General features: G+C 54.8%; 1 protein-coding gene across 9 annotated transcripts in view; it reads left to right on the plus strand.

Annotated features, from left to right (window-relative positions):
- AFAP1 (actin filament associated protein 1) overlaps positions 1-16,062 on the plus strand; it is a 169,467-nt gene extending 153,405 nt beyond the window's left edge. For all 9 annotated transcript variants that reach the window (XM_039468405.2, XM_074395851.1, XM_074395849.1 and 6 more), the window contains 4 exons: positions 186-350; positions 1,937-2,127; positions 5,814-5,978; positions 10,959-16,062. In XM_039468405.2, the coding sequence (XP_039324339.1) occupies positions 186-350; positions 1,937-2,127; positions 5,814-5,978; positions 10,959-10,985 (548 nt within the window). In that variant the 3' untranslated portion in view covers positions 10,986-16,062. The remainder of the gene's footprint in view (positions 1-185; positions 351-1,936; positions 2,128-5,813; positions 5,979-10,958) is intronic.
- Positions 16,063-16,699: the final 637 nt, after the last annotated feature.

The following is a 16,699-nucleotide window of genomic DNA, read 5'->3' on the forward strand; positions in this document are numbered from 1 at the left end:
CTCACTGTAGCTTTGAACTCCCAGGCTCGAGTGATTCTCCCTTCTCAGCCTCCTGAGTAGCTGAGACCACAGGCATGTGCCACCATGCCGGGCAAACTTTTGTATTTTTTTGTAGTGACAGACCTCGCTGTGTTTCCCAGGCTAGTAAACCTAATTTTTAATTGCTATCTTTTTTTCTTCTCGAGATGCTGCCCAGTACAAGTACGGCAAGAACCGGGTAGAAGCAGATGCCAGGCGGCTACAGACCAAAGAAGAGGAGCTGCTGAAGAGGAAGGAAGCCCTGCGGGACAGGCTGGCCCAGCTCCGCAGAGAGAGGAAAGAGCTCCGAGCTGCCATGGACGCCAGCGCCGGTAGGGAGGGTCTGGGGTCGGGTGACTGCCCGGGGAGGGGTTCGTATCAGACACCGCACGTTTCGTTCTGCTCAGGACCTGACCCACACGCCGCTCATGGAGGCAAGGGAGGTGCTGAGGGACCTGCCCCAGCTTCCGGCGCTGACAGCAGAGATGGCCTGGAGGATGGCCCGTCTCCACAGGGCTTGGTAGATTTGGTCACTGTGTCGGAGGGATCCTCTGGATTTCTCCACAGGAGGGTAGCCCACAGGGGTGAGTCATTTTCAGAAGTCCAGGCAAGGCAAGATGGCGCTGCAGGGGTAGAAGCCCCTCATTTCTTGAGAAGGGACAGGCGAGAGCAAGGCAGCATCTGTCCTGGAATGCATCGGGGAAGAGGCCAGGCCAGTGGAATACAGATGCCAGAGAGGGACTGAGGGCAAGGGTGCATTCCCACGAACTGAGTCTGGAGCCAGAGTGGCACCCCTGGGCCAGGCGTGTGCATTCCTGCTGGCGGGAGCTGGTGCTCAGCTCCTGACCCTGGGGCAGCACGGCTTCCATAGGCGTGGCCTCCCTTCCAGCCTGGCGCTCAGACTGCGGAACACCGGCTCCCGAGATTGAGACTGTACTAGCCTGGGCTGGGTCGGGGGCTTCAGATGCCGCAGAGGTCTGCGCCGCCCAGAGAGGAATCGGCAGCTTTCCTGTGTCCGGCTGTGCAGGGAGGAGCTGATGCACCCCCAGCCAGCAATGAGCAGCTCCAGCCTTTCTGGACTTTGTGCCTCAGTGATTTGATGAAGGGAAATGCTTTCGGAGTTTAGAAGAGGGGAAGGCAGGTGTCGGCCGGGCAGGTGAGGCTGACCCTGCAGGAGGAGCCAGGATGTGGCCTGCAGTCTGAGACTGACCCAGGAGGAGGCTAGGGCAGAGAATGGGGTGGGGCATTGAGTCTCCTTTGTGTTCCAAGCTTCCAGGATAGTGGAGATGCAGGGGGGCTGGAGGTGCTTTCGGCTTTGAAAACAGAGAACCTTGCCTGCTGGCCAGCACTGGCCCTGGCCCTGGCCCTGGGTGCCAGCCTGTTCACTCCTGGGATTGGTGTTCTCATCTGTCCAGTGGGTCCATCTTAGGTCACTGCAGCAAACCTCAAATATGTGAAGTGAATATGCCTTAAAGAAATGTATGCCATGTCCAGTAGGGATGCGAGCTGTGCTACTGTTCATTGCCACAGGGGCGTGAGCTGGCGGAAGGACTGGTGGAGCATCAGGGAAGGACAGTGTCACAGTTCCAGGCAGTGGCACCTTCGGGAGTTGTGGAGTTTAGGGGCCACGTTTTAGAATGAGTACACTGGAGTACACTGAGGCCCAGAGCCATCTGCTGCCGGCCTTGGGGAGAATGAGCATCTCCTGTTTCCTGGGAGGCCAGCTGCAGCAAAGGGCAGTGGCTGGGGAAGGACTCTGGTCCCTTAGAGAACTGCTGAATTTAAGTTTTGCAGCGAGGACCTAAATCAGGGGAGCTCAGCCTAAACACTTCACGGAAGTTCTTTTCGGGACCAGGTGCCTTCTCTGTTGTTTGGAGAGTGTCTGCTGTGGGAGTAACGGCGTTTCTGGGAATTCCAGGCAGGAAGCCGCAGGCCGTCCTGGAGGAGAAGCTGAAGCAGCTGGAGGAGGAGTGCCGGCAGAAGGAGGCGGAGCGCGTCAGCCTGGAGCTGGAGCTGACAGAGGTCAAGGAGAGCCTGAAGAAGGCGCTGGCGGGCGGGGTCACCCTGGGGCTGGCCATTGAGCCCAAGTCAGGGACGTCGAGTCCACAGGTATGTGTCCTGCCAGTTCACCTCGGAGGCTGGCGTGGCCTCGCGTGACCGAGGGCTGGTGTGTCCAGAGCGGATGTGGCGTCAGATGTGGCTCGGGCGTAGCTTGTGTGTGGCCCCTTAGCGTGCCCAGCAGAACACAGTTCACGTGTTAGCATGAGACACTTGGATCAGCCAGGCGCTGTGTTCCTGACATGCTGCTTTCTGTCTCTCGCTGAAGTGTTAAAAGGTGCGGAGACACAGTCTGCGTCTTTCCCCTTCGCACAGTCTGTTTGGAACAGATCCGGTCCTCCTGTGATGCCAGTTCAGTAGGTAGCTAGTGCTTATAAACTGTCTAGCATGCCTGAGAGTTAAGCTAGGGGCTGGGGAAGCGGAAAAAATGAAGTGGTCTGTGTCCTCTTAGAATCGAGCAGAACAAACGGGGGTCCTCTTCCACGTGGGCCATCCCGTCAGTGGTTCCTCTCCACCCCTTCAGCTGAGATTGCTGAAAACTAAGATGTCCTTTCCACTTGGTCATTCTGTTCGGTCTCCTATCTCGCGAGTTGGATGCCAGCACTTCCATTGAGCGAGGGAGGCATTGGGCGCAGAGAAATACACGTGCCTGTAGAGCAGACAGAGCAGGCAGCAGAGAGGGACAGCTAGACTTCAGTCCCTGTACTGGCTGACACCCTGCGGGCAGCCCCCCACCCACCGCACCCTGAACACTCTCATTCTAGGTCTTTCTTTCCAGACCCCTCGGTGAAATGCTGAGCCTGGTTGAACCCACCACCGCCCCTCCACACAAGCCTGGGGCGGGTTTGTGGGGAAGATTTACACATTTCTGGGTTGATGGCAGCCCTGAGTTTCAGTCACCTGCTGAACCCTGTCGGGTACCCCCTGCACTGCCTGCTCCTCCTTACCCTTCCCTTCTCCTCCAAGCTCCCCCATCTCCACCCATTTCCTGTGTCACCCCAGTGATCATCTCCACCTCAGAGGACAACCTCCCTCCCAAATGCAGAGCTGAGCAAGCAGCCAGGTCACTGATCTATCCCCAGACCACAAACCCAGCCACGCATGCATGGCTCCTTAAAGTGTTGAAGAGGCGGCTGTGTGGCCACACAGGCCACGGCTTAAAACCACTTGACTTCTCCAGGCCCCGAATTTGTCATCTATAAGATGAGAAAACAATAGTGCCTGCTGCGTAGGACTGTACATGCAGAGGCCCTGGGCGCAGCGCCCCACCGAAGGGCCTGTGTTCATTCATTCACACTTCCTGAACGCACATGCATTCATTCACTCATTCCTTCCACTCATCCAACAGTGGCATGCTTATATCATTATATACAGTACTGTTATATATTACATAAAATCATTGAATTCATTCAGCAATTATATATTATGTGTAAAATACAATTATCTATTTATACGACATACGTACTAGTTCATACATAACGGTGTGTATGTGTACACACATATGCATATGCTGTGTTTCTTTTTGAACTCCCGGGCTCAAGCGATCCTCCCACCTCGCCTCCTGAGTTTCTGGGGTTACAGGCAGCGGGGACCATGCCTGGCCCACATTCTGTGCTTCCTCTGTGTGCTAGAAACTATTCTAAGCCCACGGGTGTGACAAGATAGGTGAGAATCCCTGTTTCATGGAGCTTGTAGTCGCCTGAGGGAGGCAAAGCAATAAAACACATTGGCGTCAGATGTGGCGCACAGCGAAGCAGGGCTGCGGAGGAGGGGTGCAGGTGGGGTTCGAATCCCGGGGCTAGAGGGTGCCTTGGGTGTCCTCAGCCCCTCATCCAGCATAAGTGGGGACAAGAGCGTGGCGGGGTCAGGTGCAGTGACAGTGGCAGTGAGGCTGTGGGCATTGGCTGGCACAGGCCGGGTCTACCCTTGCTTCGTGGAGCCCTATGGCCTTCCATCTGTGGTGATCTGGGCAGGAGTGCACACTGTCCCCGCTGCTTCTTGTCCTGCGTCCTGTGTGAAGGGTGGGGGCAGGAGGGGTCTGAGGAGCTGTCCCGCCCTGTTGTCTGGTCCTGTCTGAGCAGAGGAGCTGGGTTTCCTAGGCTCTGGTCAGTGCCTTGATCACACCCTCCCCTGCCTTCCAGACACCTGGGAGATCCTTCTCCTGTATCTTCAGCTTTTCTAAATGCTTTTTCCAAGCATTTAAGGATTCTCTAGCTGGATCCATCTTTAAAAAAAGAAGGTTCTTCCTGGCCTCCTGCTCCCTCTGGTGAATGTGCCGTTGCCCTGCATTCTTGCCTTGCCTTCCGAGGTGAACTTGGGAAGCCGTTGTCCATGCTGGCAGTGTCGTCTGCCCCCGCAACGCCTCCACATTCTGGGTGTGGCTTTCGTCATGGTGACCCTCGGTGTTCCCATCCAGCAGATAGGCTGGTCCTCACTCCCCAGTTCCAGTGCCCTTCGACCCAGCTGCCCACTCGCTTCCTCTGTGGCGGCTCCACAGTCTTCCCCCGCCCCTGGAGCTTCCCTCGGGCCCCTTTCCAGCTCCTGCTGTCCCACCCTCCTCGAGTCTCCTTTGCCTGAAGTGCTCTGCAGGGCCCAGCCTGGCCGGCTGCTCCAGCTGTCCCCGCTCGGTCCACCGTGCTTTGCGACTTCCCTCTCTTTTGAGGGAGGTTGTCCTTGGTGCCATTCTCTGTCCCAGCATCTGGGGAAGCACTATGTGCCCCTGCTGCCCAGGCCACGTCCTCAGGAGAGTGGCTTGCTGGGTGGACCCCTCTTAAGATGCAGGTCTCTGGGTCTCCTGCCCCTTTGCTCACAGCCTGGCCTGGCCTTTCCCGGACAGTCATCAGCATTCCCTTCTGTTCACTACCCCTACCCCGAGCTCCCTCCCCAGCAGCCAGGGACCGCCACAGCATAGGTCAGGTTGACTTCCTGGGGACTGTGGTCAGTAAAGCCCACAGGGGAGCCTGAGCTGCCCATTTCCATGGTCATTGAAACACTGTTCTAAAACACTGTTCCGTATACCCTGAGCAGTATTTTTACATAACACATTTTGGCAGGAATCCTGAAGCATCTCTTCCTTGGAGACTTCATTTGAGAGAAGGCTCAGCAGACTGCAGCGTTTTTTCCCAGAGAACAGTTGGGGATCCCATATGGAAGAGCCAGCGATGAGGGCCTCGGTGGCTCAGGACACGTGTGGTTCTATTTTCAGCCTCCTTTGGCATATGGAAGCTGCCTTAAACACTCAGACAGCCTCCGTGCTCACGGGCGCCTGTGTTTCTCCCGCCAGCCCCGCACAGTGGGAGCCAGTGCTGCCCTGACTCCAAGTGCTGGTGCCTTCTGCTGCCTGGCATCTCTAGGGCGCTTGCCCCAGAAAAGCTCTGAAAACCGTAAAGCACTGCACAGAGGGACCGAGGAGAGGTGGCAGCAGCTGATGGAAGAGCCCAGCTTTGAATGCAAAAGACTCGGGCAGGAATCGCACCCTCACCGCCTGGCACGTCTGGGAGTCAGAGCGCCCCTTGGAGCCTCCACCTGCCCCACGGAGCCTCCGCCCTCCCGGCTGTGAATGTTGGGAGGCGCTCTGGGGCTGAGACACTGACCCCCTGGTGGTCCTTGCTGTTGCTGCTGCTGTGATTTTTGCCCACTTCCAAAACTTATTTCTTCCTTGAGATAAATGATTTTCCTGCTGGAGAGTACTGGTGGCCTAGAAACCACTCCTCATGCGGGTTTTTCTCTCTGTTAAGTCTCCAGTGTTCAGGCATCGGACCCTGGAAAACTCGCCCATCTCCAGCTGTGACACCAGTGACACTGAGGGCCCCGTGCCGGTGAACAGTGCAGCTGTCCTGAAGAAGAGCCAGGCGGCCCCGGGCAGCTCCCCCTGCCGAGGACACGTGCTGCGGAAGGCCAAGGTGAGCCCTGGCTTCTGGGGCCGCTGGTCCGGGGGTGTCCAGACGATTTAGGCTCCCAGGCGTTCTCAGGTGTGAATGAGGAGCCTGTCCATCTTCCTACTCCCTCCACTTGGTGTTCAGCCTTTGGTGGACATCTTGGAATGGGCACTTCTCCAGTCCTCCCCACCCCGCAGACCCTCCTTTAGGAACTGGGGTCTCCAAGGTGCACGGTGACCCAAAGGTGCTGGCCGTTTAGCTTCAGGGCCGCCGGTCAGCTCCGGGTTTATCTCCAATGCAGGCAGGCTCTGGGCTTCTCTGGGCTCGTTTTCTCACTGGTGGGGTGGAGATTGGACCAGGCCACCTCTGAAGTCCTTTTTGGCACTTGGATGTGGGATTCTTTAGAAAAACAAAGAAGAGGGCTCAGGCATCAGCTTTTCCCCAGCGCCATCAGAGCATGAATCTGGCCTCGGAGGAAGCTTGGCTCCCGCCTGTGGCGGCTTCCAGTCTTGTTGTGGGATTAGCCACTAACAAGTTTTGATGCTCAACTTGAAAACCTCGGACATTCTGAAACACAATTTCTAGTTGATCCGAGCAAACCGGTCCTGGCTGCAGTGAGGGAAAGTATCGCGTGTGCGCGCACAGGGTGAGATGGCAGGAGCTGGGAAGACACAGGAGTGGGGTTCCCGCAGCCCCGAGGGGCGGGGACCGGGGTCCTCCCTGTACCGGCTCTGAGGGCTCCTCTGATTGCCAGAATTAACTTTTCTTTTTTTTTTTGAGGCAGGGTGTCACTCTGCCCCAGGGGTACAGTGGTGCCACCACAGCTCACTACAGCCTTGACTTCCTCAGTTCCGGTGATACTCCCACCTCAGCTTCCCAAGTAGCTGGGGGAACACCATTATGCCCAGCTAATTTTTTGCATTTTCTGTGGAGATGGGGTTTGGCAGTATCGCCCAGGTGGGTATCCAGCTCCTGAGCTCAGGCGGTCCTCTCCCCTCCCACGGTGCTGGGATTACAGGCGTGAGCCACTGTGCCCAGCCTGGCAGTCTTTGCAGCTTTTGGAGCCCATTCCAGGTTGGCTGGGAATAGGTATTTCCTGCGGGGCTGGTGAGTGAGAGATGGGAACTTGAGCGTCGCCCACCTGCTCTGCTCTTTGGGGTGCTCACAGGAGGCCCCTGGGAAGCATGGCTGTCTACACATGCTGCCACGTATGTTCCGCAAACAAGCCTAGGAAGCACAGTCACATTTCCAAGCCCAGGTGACACTGGTCACAGAGTAAGCGACAGGATGAGAACTGTAGACACTGCTGAACTCAGAACAGGGCAAGAAACAGAATCTGCAGGTTAAGATGTCACTAGAGGCAGGGACATGAAACCCGGAGCAGCCCGGCGCCTGCCCTCGGGCCTCTCTCAGAGCAAACCGCAGTTCCCACACCCGAGGTCTCTTGGCACACGGCCTGGGCGGTTCTGAGCCGGGAAGCCCTGGGGCATGGGACTGGAAGCTGGCTCACTTTCCAGAGCCCTCTCTCGTGCTCAGCGCTCCTCACCAAGAGTTGGAAGGTATTTCAGGAATACTGCGGCTGGGGTCACGTGTCCCAGATCCAGAAATGTCAGACCCCCTGGGCCTCAGACAAAGGTGGGAGGCAGATGAGACCAGGTTTATGACACCCAAATGCATTCACGTTCTCAGTGTCTGCAGGCCGCACCACCATCCCCACTTCCTACTGAGGTCCCTGTCCCTATCGTCAAACCCCAGGAAAACCCGCTCAGTCAGGCCCCTTCTTTCAGTGAGGCCATGCACAGGATTCTCAGCTGGAAGGACGAGAGGCTCCCACTGTTGACTGGACGTGTGAATGCATTTGGGTGACATAAACCTGGTCTCATCTGCCTCCTACCTTTTTCTGAGGCCCAGAGGGGTCTGACTTTTCTGGATGTGGGACACGCAATCCCAGCTTCGGTATTCCTGAAATACCTTCCGACTCCTGGTAAGGAGCGTTGAGTACGAGAAAGGGCTTCCAGTCCCATACCCCAGAGCTTCCTGGCTCAGAAGGGGATCAGAACCACCCTTCATCTGAGCAGGTTCTGGGCACGCCGTGTGCCAAGAGACCTCCAGGCATGGGAGCTGTGGTTCCGCTCTGAGAGGGGCCCGAGGGCAGGCTCCGGGCTACTCCAGGTTTCATGCCCCTGCCTCTAGTGACACCTTGACCTGTAGATTGTTTTCTGCCCTGCTGAGTTCAGTGGTGTCTACAGGTTCTCAGCCTGTCACTTACTCTGTGGCCAGTGTGACCTGGGTTAGAAATGTTGCCATGCTTCCTAGGCTTGTTTGCTGAACATACGTGGCACCATGTGTAGGCGACATGGGCGTTTTCCTGTCTCGGACGCCCCCTGCCTGGTAGTAAACTGGTAATCCGTACAACAGAAGACTGCCCATGAGTGCCAGCCTCGTGACTTTGTCCTTTGGTGCCTTCTCTGCTCTCAGGGGCCACATGGCTGTCCAGGGAGGCTGCGGAAGGGCTGGAAGGCGTGAGCCGTGCCCTGCTAGCCATCCTCCCCTTGGCAGAACACGTGTGCCAAGAGCCTGCGAGTGTCTCCAGCATGGTCTCGTTATGGTGCTGGTTTGGTGTTTATTCCTGCCAAGTTTGCTAATGCTGTGCATTTAACCATGAATTGAACTTGAGCTTTGGATTTAGAAAAGGTGAGAAATTGTTCATGGTATGCAGCATGCAGAGACCTGCTGTGCACTCGTGACCCAGTTAATGAGCCCCTGGCAATCCAGGGGGAGTCAGACACCCGCCTCCCCACACAGGGTCAGCAGGCACAGGGAAGAAAGCCCGTTTGGCGCCCAGGCGCGTGGTGTGCCGGGTGCTGTGCTCAGGGCTTTCACAGACCCTTTCTCCTTTGATCTTCCCAATCGTGCTTTGAAGTCCTTGGTGGGACTCACATCGTGCTAAGGCTCAGAGAGGTGACGCGACCCCTCCAAGGCCTCACAGTGGCTGAGGCACAGAAAGTCTGGCCCTGGCATCTGTGCCCTCTGCTCTCCTCCTCCCAAGCCACCCATGCCAGGGAACTGAAGGCCTCCATCCTGCATGATGTCTGCCGCTGTGCTGGCCTGAGTCTGTTCTCTTGCCTCCTCTTTCTGGAACTCAATCCCATGGCCAACCCTCCTTTCAAACCCACATAGCTCTAGAGGCCATGAGTAGCCCAGGCCTCTGCCTCTGTGCAGCTGCGGTGGGTGCGGAGGACCCAGAGGTGAGTGGCTGGAAAGGAGGAGGTGAGGGCGAGTGTGAGGGCACCCGTCAGGGCCCTGCTGCTGTGGCGCGGCTTGTCGGAAAGCACAGAACCAGCACGGGAGATGGCAGCATTGCCTCCGGAGTCAGGGCAGGAAAGGGCACGGGGCTAGGGAGAGTCACTGAAGCCTGCTCCTCAGGATGCATGAGGTTGGCCAGGTGACACAGGGTGGAGAACGGGCATGGGCGAACCTGCCACGGAAGCTGGAGTGGGCCTGCTGGGAGGCAGGACAGCAGAGTGCAGGTGGGAGGCTCTGCTGTGGAACAGGTTTTGGGTCCCAGCGTCATCACTTTGGACCTAAGGCAAGTCACGAAGCCTCTGTCGCCTTATTGATTGATTGATTGAGACAGGGTCTTGTTCTGTTGACCAGGCTCTAGTGCTGTGGCGATCATGACTCACTGCAGCCTCAGACTCCTGGGCTCAAGCAGTCCTCTCACGTCAGCTACCGAGTAGCTGGGACTACAGATGTGTGCTACCACATGCAGCTAATTTTTGTATTTTTTGTAGCGTTGGAGTCTCTCACTATGTTGCCCAGGCTGGTCCTGAACTCCTGGTCTCACGTGATCCTCCCGCCTCATTCAGCCTCTGGAAGTGCTGGGATTCCCCGCACCCACCTGTCTCCTCACTTATGAAGTAGGAGTACTGTCCACCTTGCAGGACTGTTGGCAGACCAGACAGCTGTGCCCGGAGCATGGCACATGCCTGCCCAGTGCCCACTGTCTCTGCTCTCACGTTGCTGGTAGACTGAGGCCAACACTCAGGGCCTGTGGATGGAACCAGTCCTGCCGCTCCACTGACTAGATTTAAGCATCCACATCTTTTGAAAAGAACATTTTTCTATTGTGGTAAAATAAACACAACATACAATTGACCATTTGAAGCATTTTTGAGTCAGTATTTCGGTGGCATGAAGCACAGTCCCCTGTTACACGGACATCACCACCATCTTTCTCCAGAACATTCTCATCTTCTCAAACTAAAGCTCCGTCTCCATTAAACGCTAACTCCCCATCCCCCCACCGGGCACAGAGAAGAAAGCCCCTCCTTGGCAGCCAGGCTCGTGGTGTGCCAGGTGCTGTGCCCAGGGCTTTCACAGCCCTTGATATCCACTATTCTACTTTCTTACTTTCGCATTTTTTGAAATAGAGATGAGGTCTTGCTATGTCGCCTAGGCTGGTCTTAAACTCTTGGCTTCAAGCCAGACTCCTGCCTCCGCCTCCCGGAGTGCTGGGATTACAGGCGTGAGCCTTTCTATCCGTGTCAGTTTGACTCGTCTGGGTCCCTCATGTAAGTGGAATCGTCACAGGATTTATCTTTGGTCACTGGCTTGTTTTGCCGGTCACATCCTCGGGGTTTATCCAGGTTGCAGCATATGCCAGAATGTCCTTCCTTTTTAAGGCTGGTATGTGGCATCGGCTGTACTCACCATGCCGTGTGTATCCATCCATCGGCAGACATGGGGTTCCTCCACCTCCTGGCTGGTGTGAGTCATGCTGCTGTGAACGCGGTGTGCGGTGTCTGCTGGAGACCATGCTCTCCATTCTGATGGGTAAATACATACCTAGCAGTGGAATTGCTGGGTCACGGGTCATTGACCGTTGAGGTTTCTGCAGTACCTGAGCACCCACCTGTTCTGAGTAGAATGTGAATGGTGGCGTGGCTTGTCCCAGCCTGATCCTCGTGCCCTGTCGACTGACAAGATCCTCCTTTTCTCTAGGAATGGGAATTGAAGAATGGGACATAAGGGCCAGCAGGACCGCCCCAGCCTCAGAGACTGCACACCCCCTTGCCCGTGTCCTCATCTGTGTGACGGCAGAATCCTGCCCAGAGCGGCCTCCGCTGCACGACGCCAGAGGCTTCATGACTGGGTGCCAAGGCCAGCCTCTCGCCCAGGCCCACTTGTATTCTTTCTACTGTATACTGGCGCCTTTAAAAAAGATTTACGTGTAAGATTCTGGTTTCCAACTGTATTCGTTAAAAAACAAAAACAAAAGTGATGGAAAGGTGTTTGAAAGGGTGCTGTGAGGAGAGGTGACATCTTTCTAACCAGTTAAGCCATTGCTTTCACCGATTCCAGCCCAGCCCCGGACTGAGGGTGGATGGACCCGTGAGCCCCGAATGAAACCTTGGATTTTGCGCAGAAGAGTTTGGATCCCTGGCTGCTCCCGGCACGAGTGTGGCTGGCACGTGGGCACTCGGCTTCCACCACCAGGAGGGCCAGGGGCTTACGTAGCCCTGATGTGGACTTTAGGTGTGGGCGTCCCCTCCCCACGTGCCCGTCCTCCTTGGCATCAGCGGTAAAAACATGAGAAAATCGCGCTGTGAAACATTTTTTACCTTTTATTATTTTTTTGGACAGATGCTTTTGTCACCAAGACATGAAAAGCTGCCCTTCTTCTTAACCGTTTTTTTTAAGAATGTCTCTTTTTATTGTGTGTCACACTTAGATCTAAGGATTTTTCAGAGGTTTCTTATTTTATTAATGATGTGTGCTGCTTTTGATGGGCAGCAGAGGGTTTAATCCTTCACGAACATGTGCCCTCCGCCCCCTCGCCCTGGCACCCCCAGCCCTTAATCCACATTGGAGCTGCAGAGCCTCCTCACAGAAGGGGTCTCTGGGGCAGGGCCGGCTCCTCGCCACTGTATGGGACGTTTACTGCCACGCGGGGCCGGAGCGGTCCTTTGAAAGGGAAGCAAGATCTGGAATTTGTCACTCACAGAACATCTTAGAGCAAAAGGCAGGAATTCCAGGGCCACCTGCCCCTCCCCCACTCCAGCTTGTAAAGTAAAACCCCAAGTGTGCTGGTGGGCCTGGCCACGCACCCTCTCTCCTGAGTGGGGCGGGCGCGGGGAGGGAATCTTCACTTGCTTGCCTTATGTGCAATATCTCTTGGAGAACGCAGATGCCTAAGGCGTAAAGAAAAACCGAGTTGATAGTTGGGGCTGGTTTCTCCCCCCTGGGTTTCAAAATCAGATCACCTTCTTGGTCTCCCGGAGACCGCCGTCAGGAATTCTCCATTTTGGGAATGTGCAGCCACTGGTGAGTAAATAGCAGCCCCCGAAAGCCTGTGCAGGCAGGTTCACGGAGCCCGGGCCTGGCAGCAGCCGCCGCTGCCCTAGCGTAGAATCTGGAGGTGCTGCGCTTGGCGCAAGCCTCCTGTCCACCTTCCAGCATGTCCTCCTCATCACACACAGGAAGAGACGGCAGGCAAACACAGCCTCCTTGACTCCCCCGACACTTTCAGAGCCCATCCTGGCGTCAGGCAAACACAGCCTCCTTGACTCCCCCGACACTTTCAGAGCCCATCCTGGCGTCAGCTGTGTGGTGCACAGGACTTTACAGTTAGGATTCATGTTTAATGTCGTAGCACTCGAGGCCTGCGAGGGCCATGTTGGATTGCTCGAGTGGGAAGGCGGTCTCCCGTGTATAAGAAAAGTTTTACAACAAGAATTGGAAGCTGCTTCATTTGAGTCCGCCTGAAACTTGAATTGATTACAAAGCCATCTGCCAGGAGCGTTTGGGGTTCCTGAGCCATCAGCTGGCGTTCCCCGTCTGACGTGCCTTCCTCCCAGCCTGGTCAGTGGAGGCCCATCACACCAGCATCTATGACGCCAACTTCCCACTAGGACATCCAGGCAGGGGGGTGCAGCCGCCACATGCCCCAGGGCCATCCACTGTGCTGACATACAGGAGCGTTCTCTCCCGTGGTGACCTTCCACCATCACAGGCAGCCGGGACCGCTTCTGTCACACACACACAATTTTCTGTGAAGGGAAAGAAGCTTGCTCCACCTTAGAGTTTTGCTGCCTTCAGGTCAGTTCTCCAGGTTGAGGCCCTGGGGCCGCTCTGATTGGCAGCCTGCTTTGCCCACAAGAACTGTGTGCGGCTTTGGTGGTCAGTGAAAGAAGGGGGAAGTGGCCAGCCTGATGTCTCGATCCTGGCCCAGCACAGGTGGGCAGCAGCAAGCTGGTGGGTGAAGCGTGAGCCGCGTGCCACATGCCAGTCCTCAGCTGTCACTCACCAGCTTCCTCACCAGGCAAGGAGGCCCTGGAGCCTCCACAAGAACTTGCCGCAGGGCACAGCCAATTGGTGCTAGACTCCCAGCATGCATTTTTGGTTTAAAAACCCAGGTTTGTAATTCACTTCCACAACCATAAGCCTTTTAAAGAGGAGGCAAACTTTGAATCCCAGCGTGGTCCGTGGAGCCTTCAAAATGGGTGCTCTGGAAGGGGGGCCCTGACATTGGAGTCCTTTGAGGGCGGATGTTCCCTTGAAATTTTGCATTTGATCAGAAAGTTTAAAGCATTTACTTCACAATAAGTTATTTATTTGTATATGTTCAATCAATGTAGTTTTTAATTTATATCTGTACATATTAGACACACGAGCCATCTTGCCAGAATTCTGACAGTGATCTCATTTCATTACCCTCCCAAAACATGCCCCAGGAACAAGCTCCCCTGCTGCCATGGCAGTGGCCAGTGTGACTATCTGACTTTGTGATGAAGCCAGGCTGGGGGCAAGAAGCCCGATAGGCAGGCCAGGGTCCCTGGAGAAGCTGGGTTGTGGGGGGCAGAGGCCTGACAGGCAGGTCAGGGTCCCTGGAAGAGCCAGGCTTGGGGGGTGGAGGCCCGATAGGCAGGCCAGAGTCCCCGGAGAAGCCCCATTTCTTTGCAGTGTTACCATTACTTAGCAGATCGTTGTGTTTGCAGGGGGCTGGCCACCTGTACTAGGGTGCTGACCAGATTGCGAGGAACACAGTGGTCATGCCATGGGGCTGGCCAGAGGACGGGTCAGGTGTGGAGGCTGGCTGACCCCCGCGGGGCTCGGGGCTCCTTCCATTCTCACCCTAAGCTACAGTGTCTTCAGGGCTTCGCTCCTGCCTCTATTTCGGTAAGGTGTCAACAGCCTTCAACCTCCATTTGTATATTTTTATAATGTACTTAAATCACGAACCAACTTTTTTCATAGAAACAACTCTCAGGTTAGATGGCTTGTTTTGGTCCCCGTGACTTGGGCACAGGCGTGGGCCACGGCTCCCTCTTCCCAGAATCTCGGGCAAGGCCCATCTGTCTGTAAGGCTGGTAGTCCCCGCCCTCGGCTTCCAGAGGCTGCGGAGGCTGCAGGGTAACCAGTGTGGGTCTGCTGAGTCACCCCAGGCATCATCCACAGGGCCGTTCCTGAGCCTTGCCCTTGGGTCTGGCGGGAGGCCATTTCCCAGGCTGGGTCAGTCCCACCTCACCCCTCCATACCTGTGCCCTGGCATGGCCAGGCCTAACCTTCCCCTTTATCTTATTCGTCCCAGAGTTATCATTGGCCGTTTCTAAATAGACAGAACTACCCTAAAAGGTGGAGATGTACTCCTTTTGAACAGTTTGTTTCAGAAAGTGGGTCCTTGGCTCTGAGGCCACCCCCAGGAAGGAGTTTGAGGTTCATTGTCATCATGGCCACGGTTTGGGGCTTGTGCGTGGTATTCAAAGGGCAGCACTGAAGCCAGGGTGAGGTGTAGGGGTTGTGGGCAAAGCACCCTTGCTGTGGCCACACCTTTACCTTTCCACAAGAGGCTGCTCACCCATTATTTGGGGGGATGTACATTTTGCCCACGGATGAACTTTGCTACCCAGAGTGAAGTGCTCTGTTCATGCACCTCACTCATGTCATTAGACACCTTCCGAGGATGGGCAGCCTGCAGCGGGGCTGGTGACCCCCATCCAGCAAAAAGGCACCTCGGGCCGCAGGGCAGGGCTGACACCCTGAGCTCACAGGCGGCCCCCACTGCCAGGCAGATGGCCATCCTTCAAACAGCCTCTTCAGGGAGCACAGCCCTGGAGGGCTCTGAGTATCCCCAGCAGCTTACCTAAAGGCCATGGCAACATTTAAATGTTAAACTATTGCCTTCCTCTTTTCCTCAAATAATTTTCGAATGGGAAGAATAACTTCAAGTTCATGACATAGTCTGAAAGAGGATAATTCATTTTTTCCTGTCGGGCTGGGTTCATACTGTGAAATAAACTAAAATGAAACCAAAATGCTCCTGCCGTAAGCACGTGGCATACACTGTGGAAAAAGCAAAGCCACCTCGATTTGTGAGTCCCCAAGCCATAGCAGGTGGTTCATCGTCTGTAAAGGAAGGGAAGCCGCACCCAGGAAGTGGTGGCTTCAGAGGCGCCCTCCGCCCAGAGTTCATGAAGTGCTTCCAGCTCGGTCTTCCAGAAAATCTCAGCTGTCCCGTGTACAAGTATTACCGGGTATTTTTAGTTGTAGCCATGGAAGATATTTTCAAAATGAGATCTTCAGATCATAATTCTTAGGGACCAAAGGCATTTTTAATGAGATAATCTTTCTGATTTTCTAACCGGAAAGGAAATACTCACTTTAAATTTTAACATCAACTTTTAAAGGATAGCTATTCAGAATTGATTGACCATGGTGATAAGTTGTAAAATGTTTTCATATTAAGAATGTAATTATTTCCTTATTGTATTTTTTAAAAGCTAAAGTCCTATTTAAAATTCTCTTTGAAAGAAACAGGCAAAGAAACAGCAAAGATGTTTTTTAAATTAAGTATGTTGGTAGTGCCCATTTTAAATGACTGTAAATATATTTTCACTGTTTCTCAATGTATTTAATTCATAAAGTAAAAATTTTATGGAAAGAAACTTGCAATGAAAATCCTAGTTTTCAGTCCACGGCCCCATTTTGTAGTAGCTTCACTGAATTTCCTGCTTTCCTCGTTGATTTTTCTACTGTTTCACGTGGTGTAACCAAGACTGGCGCCCCTGGCGCGCCTCGTTGTGTATGAATAAACTTCTCTCCCCGAGCCGGTGTCTTGACTGCCCTTGGCATGTGCTGCAGACTGAGAAGGGGCCCCTTTTCCTGAAGTCCTCGCTTTCAGGTGGGTGAGGGTCTCTTGCTGATATTCAACCACCTATGGGAGGAGAGGGGTCAGGAGTGACCCGTGGAGGGAGGAGGTGGGCAGATAAAGGAGCCGTGGTTTGCAGTAAAAAGTAGCTTGGAGTCCACAGACTGAACATCCAGTTCGAGAGACGTTTGTGCTCTTGCTGTGAGGCCGACTCCGGGTGCTAGAAATAGAAATGGATCGGCTAGGACTCCTGCCCTCAGGGAGCTTGCTGCAGGAAGAAGAGATGGACCAAGATCCCTGGACTGCATGACGATTTCTGGAATCATAGAGATGCTAAGTTTGAGGCTGTTGGGTAGGGTTTTTGCAGAGGGGTGGGGGTAATTTGAGCTAGGCTGTCGTGTTTAAATAGGAGTTCTGCAAGGAGAGAAGTCATTTTCCAAGCGCCCTCGGTGTGCCCTTCTTTTACGCCGTGAGCAGGGTGTCCTCCCAGACAGCGTGCGAGAAGGCCGAGCGGCCCCACGCCACCGTTAATTGTTCCGTGGTGGGCAGTTAAGTCTTGCTGGGAGAATCTGGTTAAAGCTTTTAACAGGCCATT

Source organism: Saimiri boliviensis, chromosome 3 (assembly GCF_048565385.1).
Source record: "Saimiri boliviensis isolate mSaiBol1 chromosome 3, mSaiBol1.pri, whole genome shotgun sequence".
NCBI classification, from domain to species: Eukaryota; Metazoa; Chordata; class Mammalia; order Primates; family Cebidae; genus Saimiri; species Saimiri boliviensis.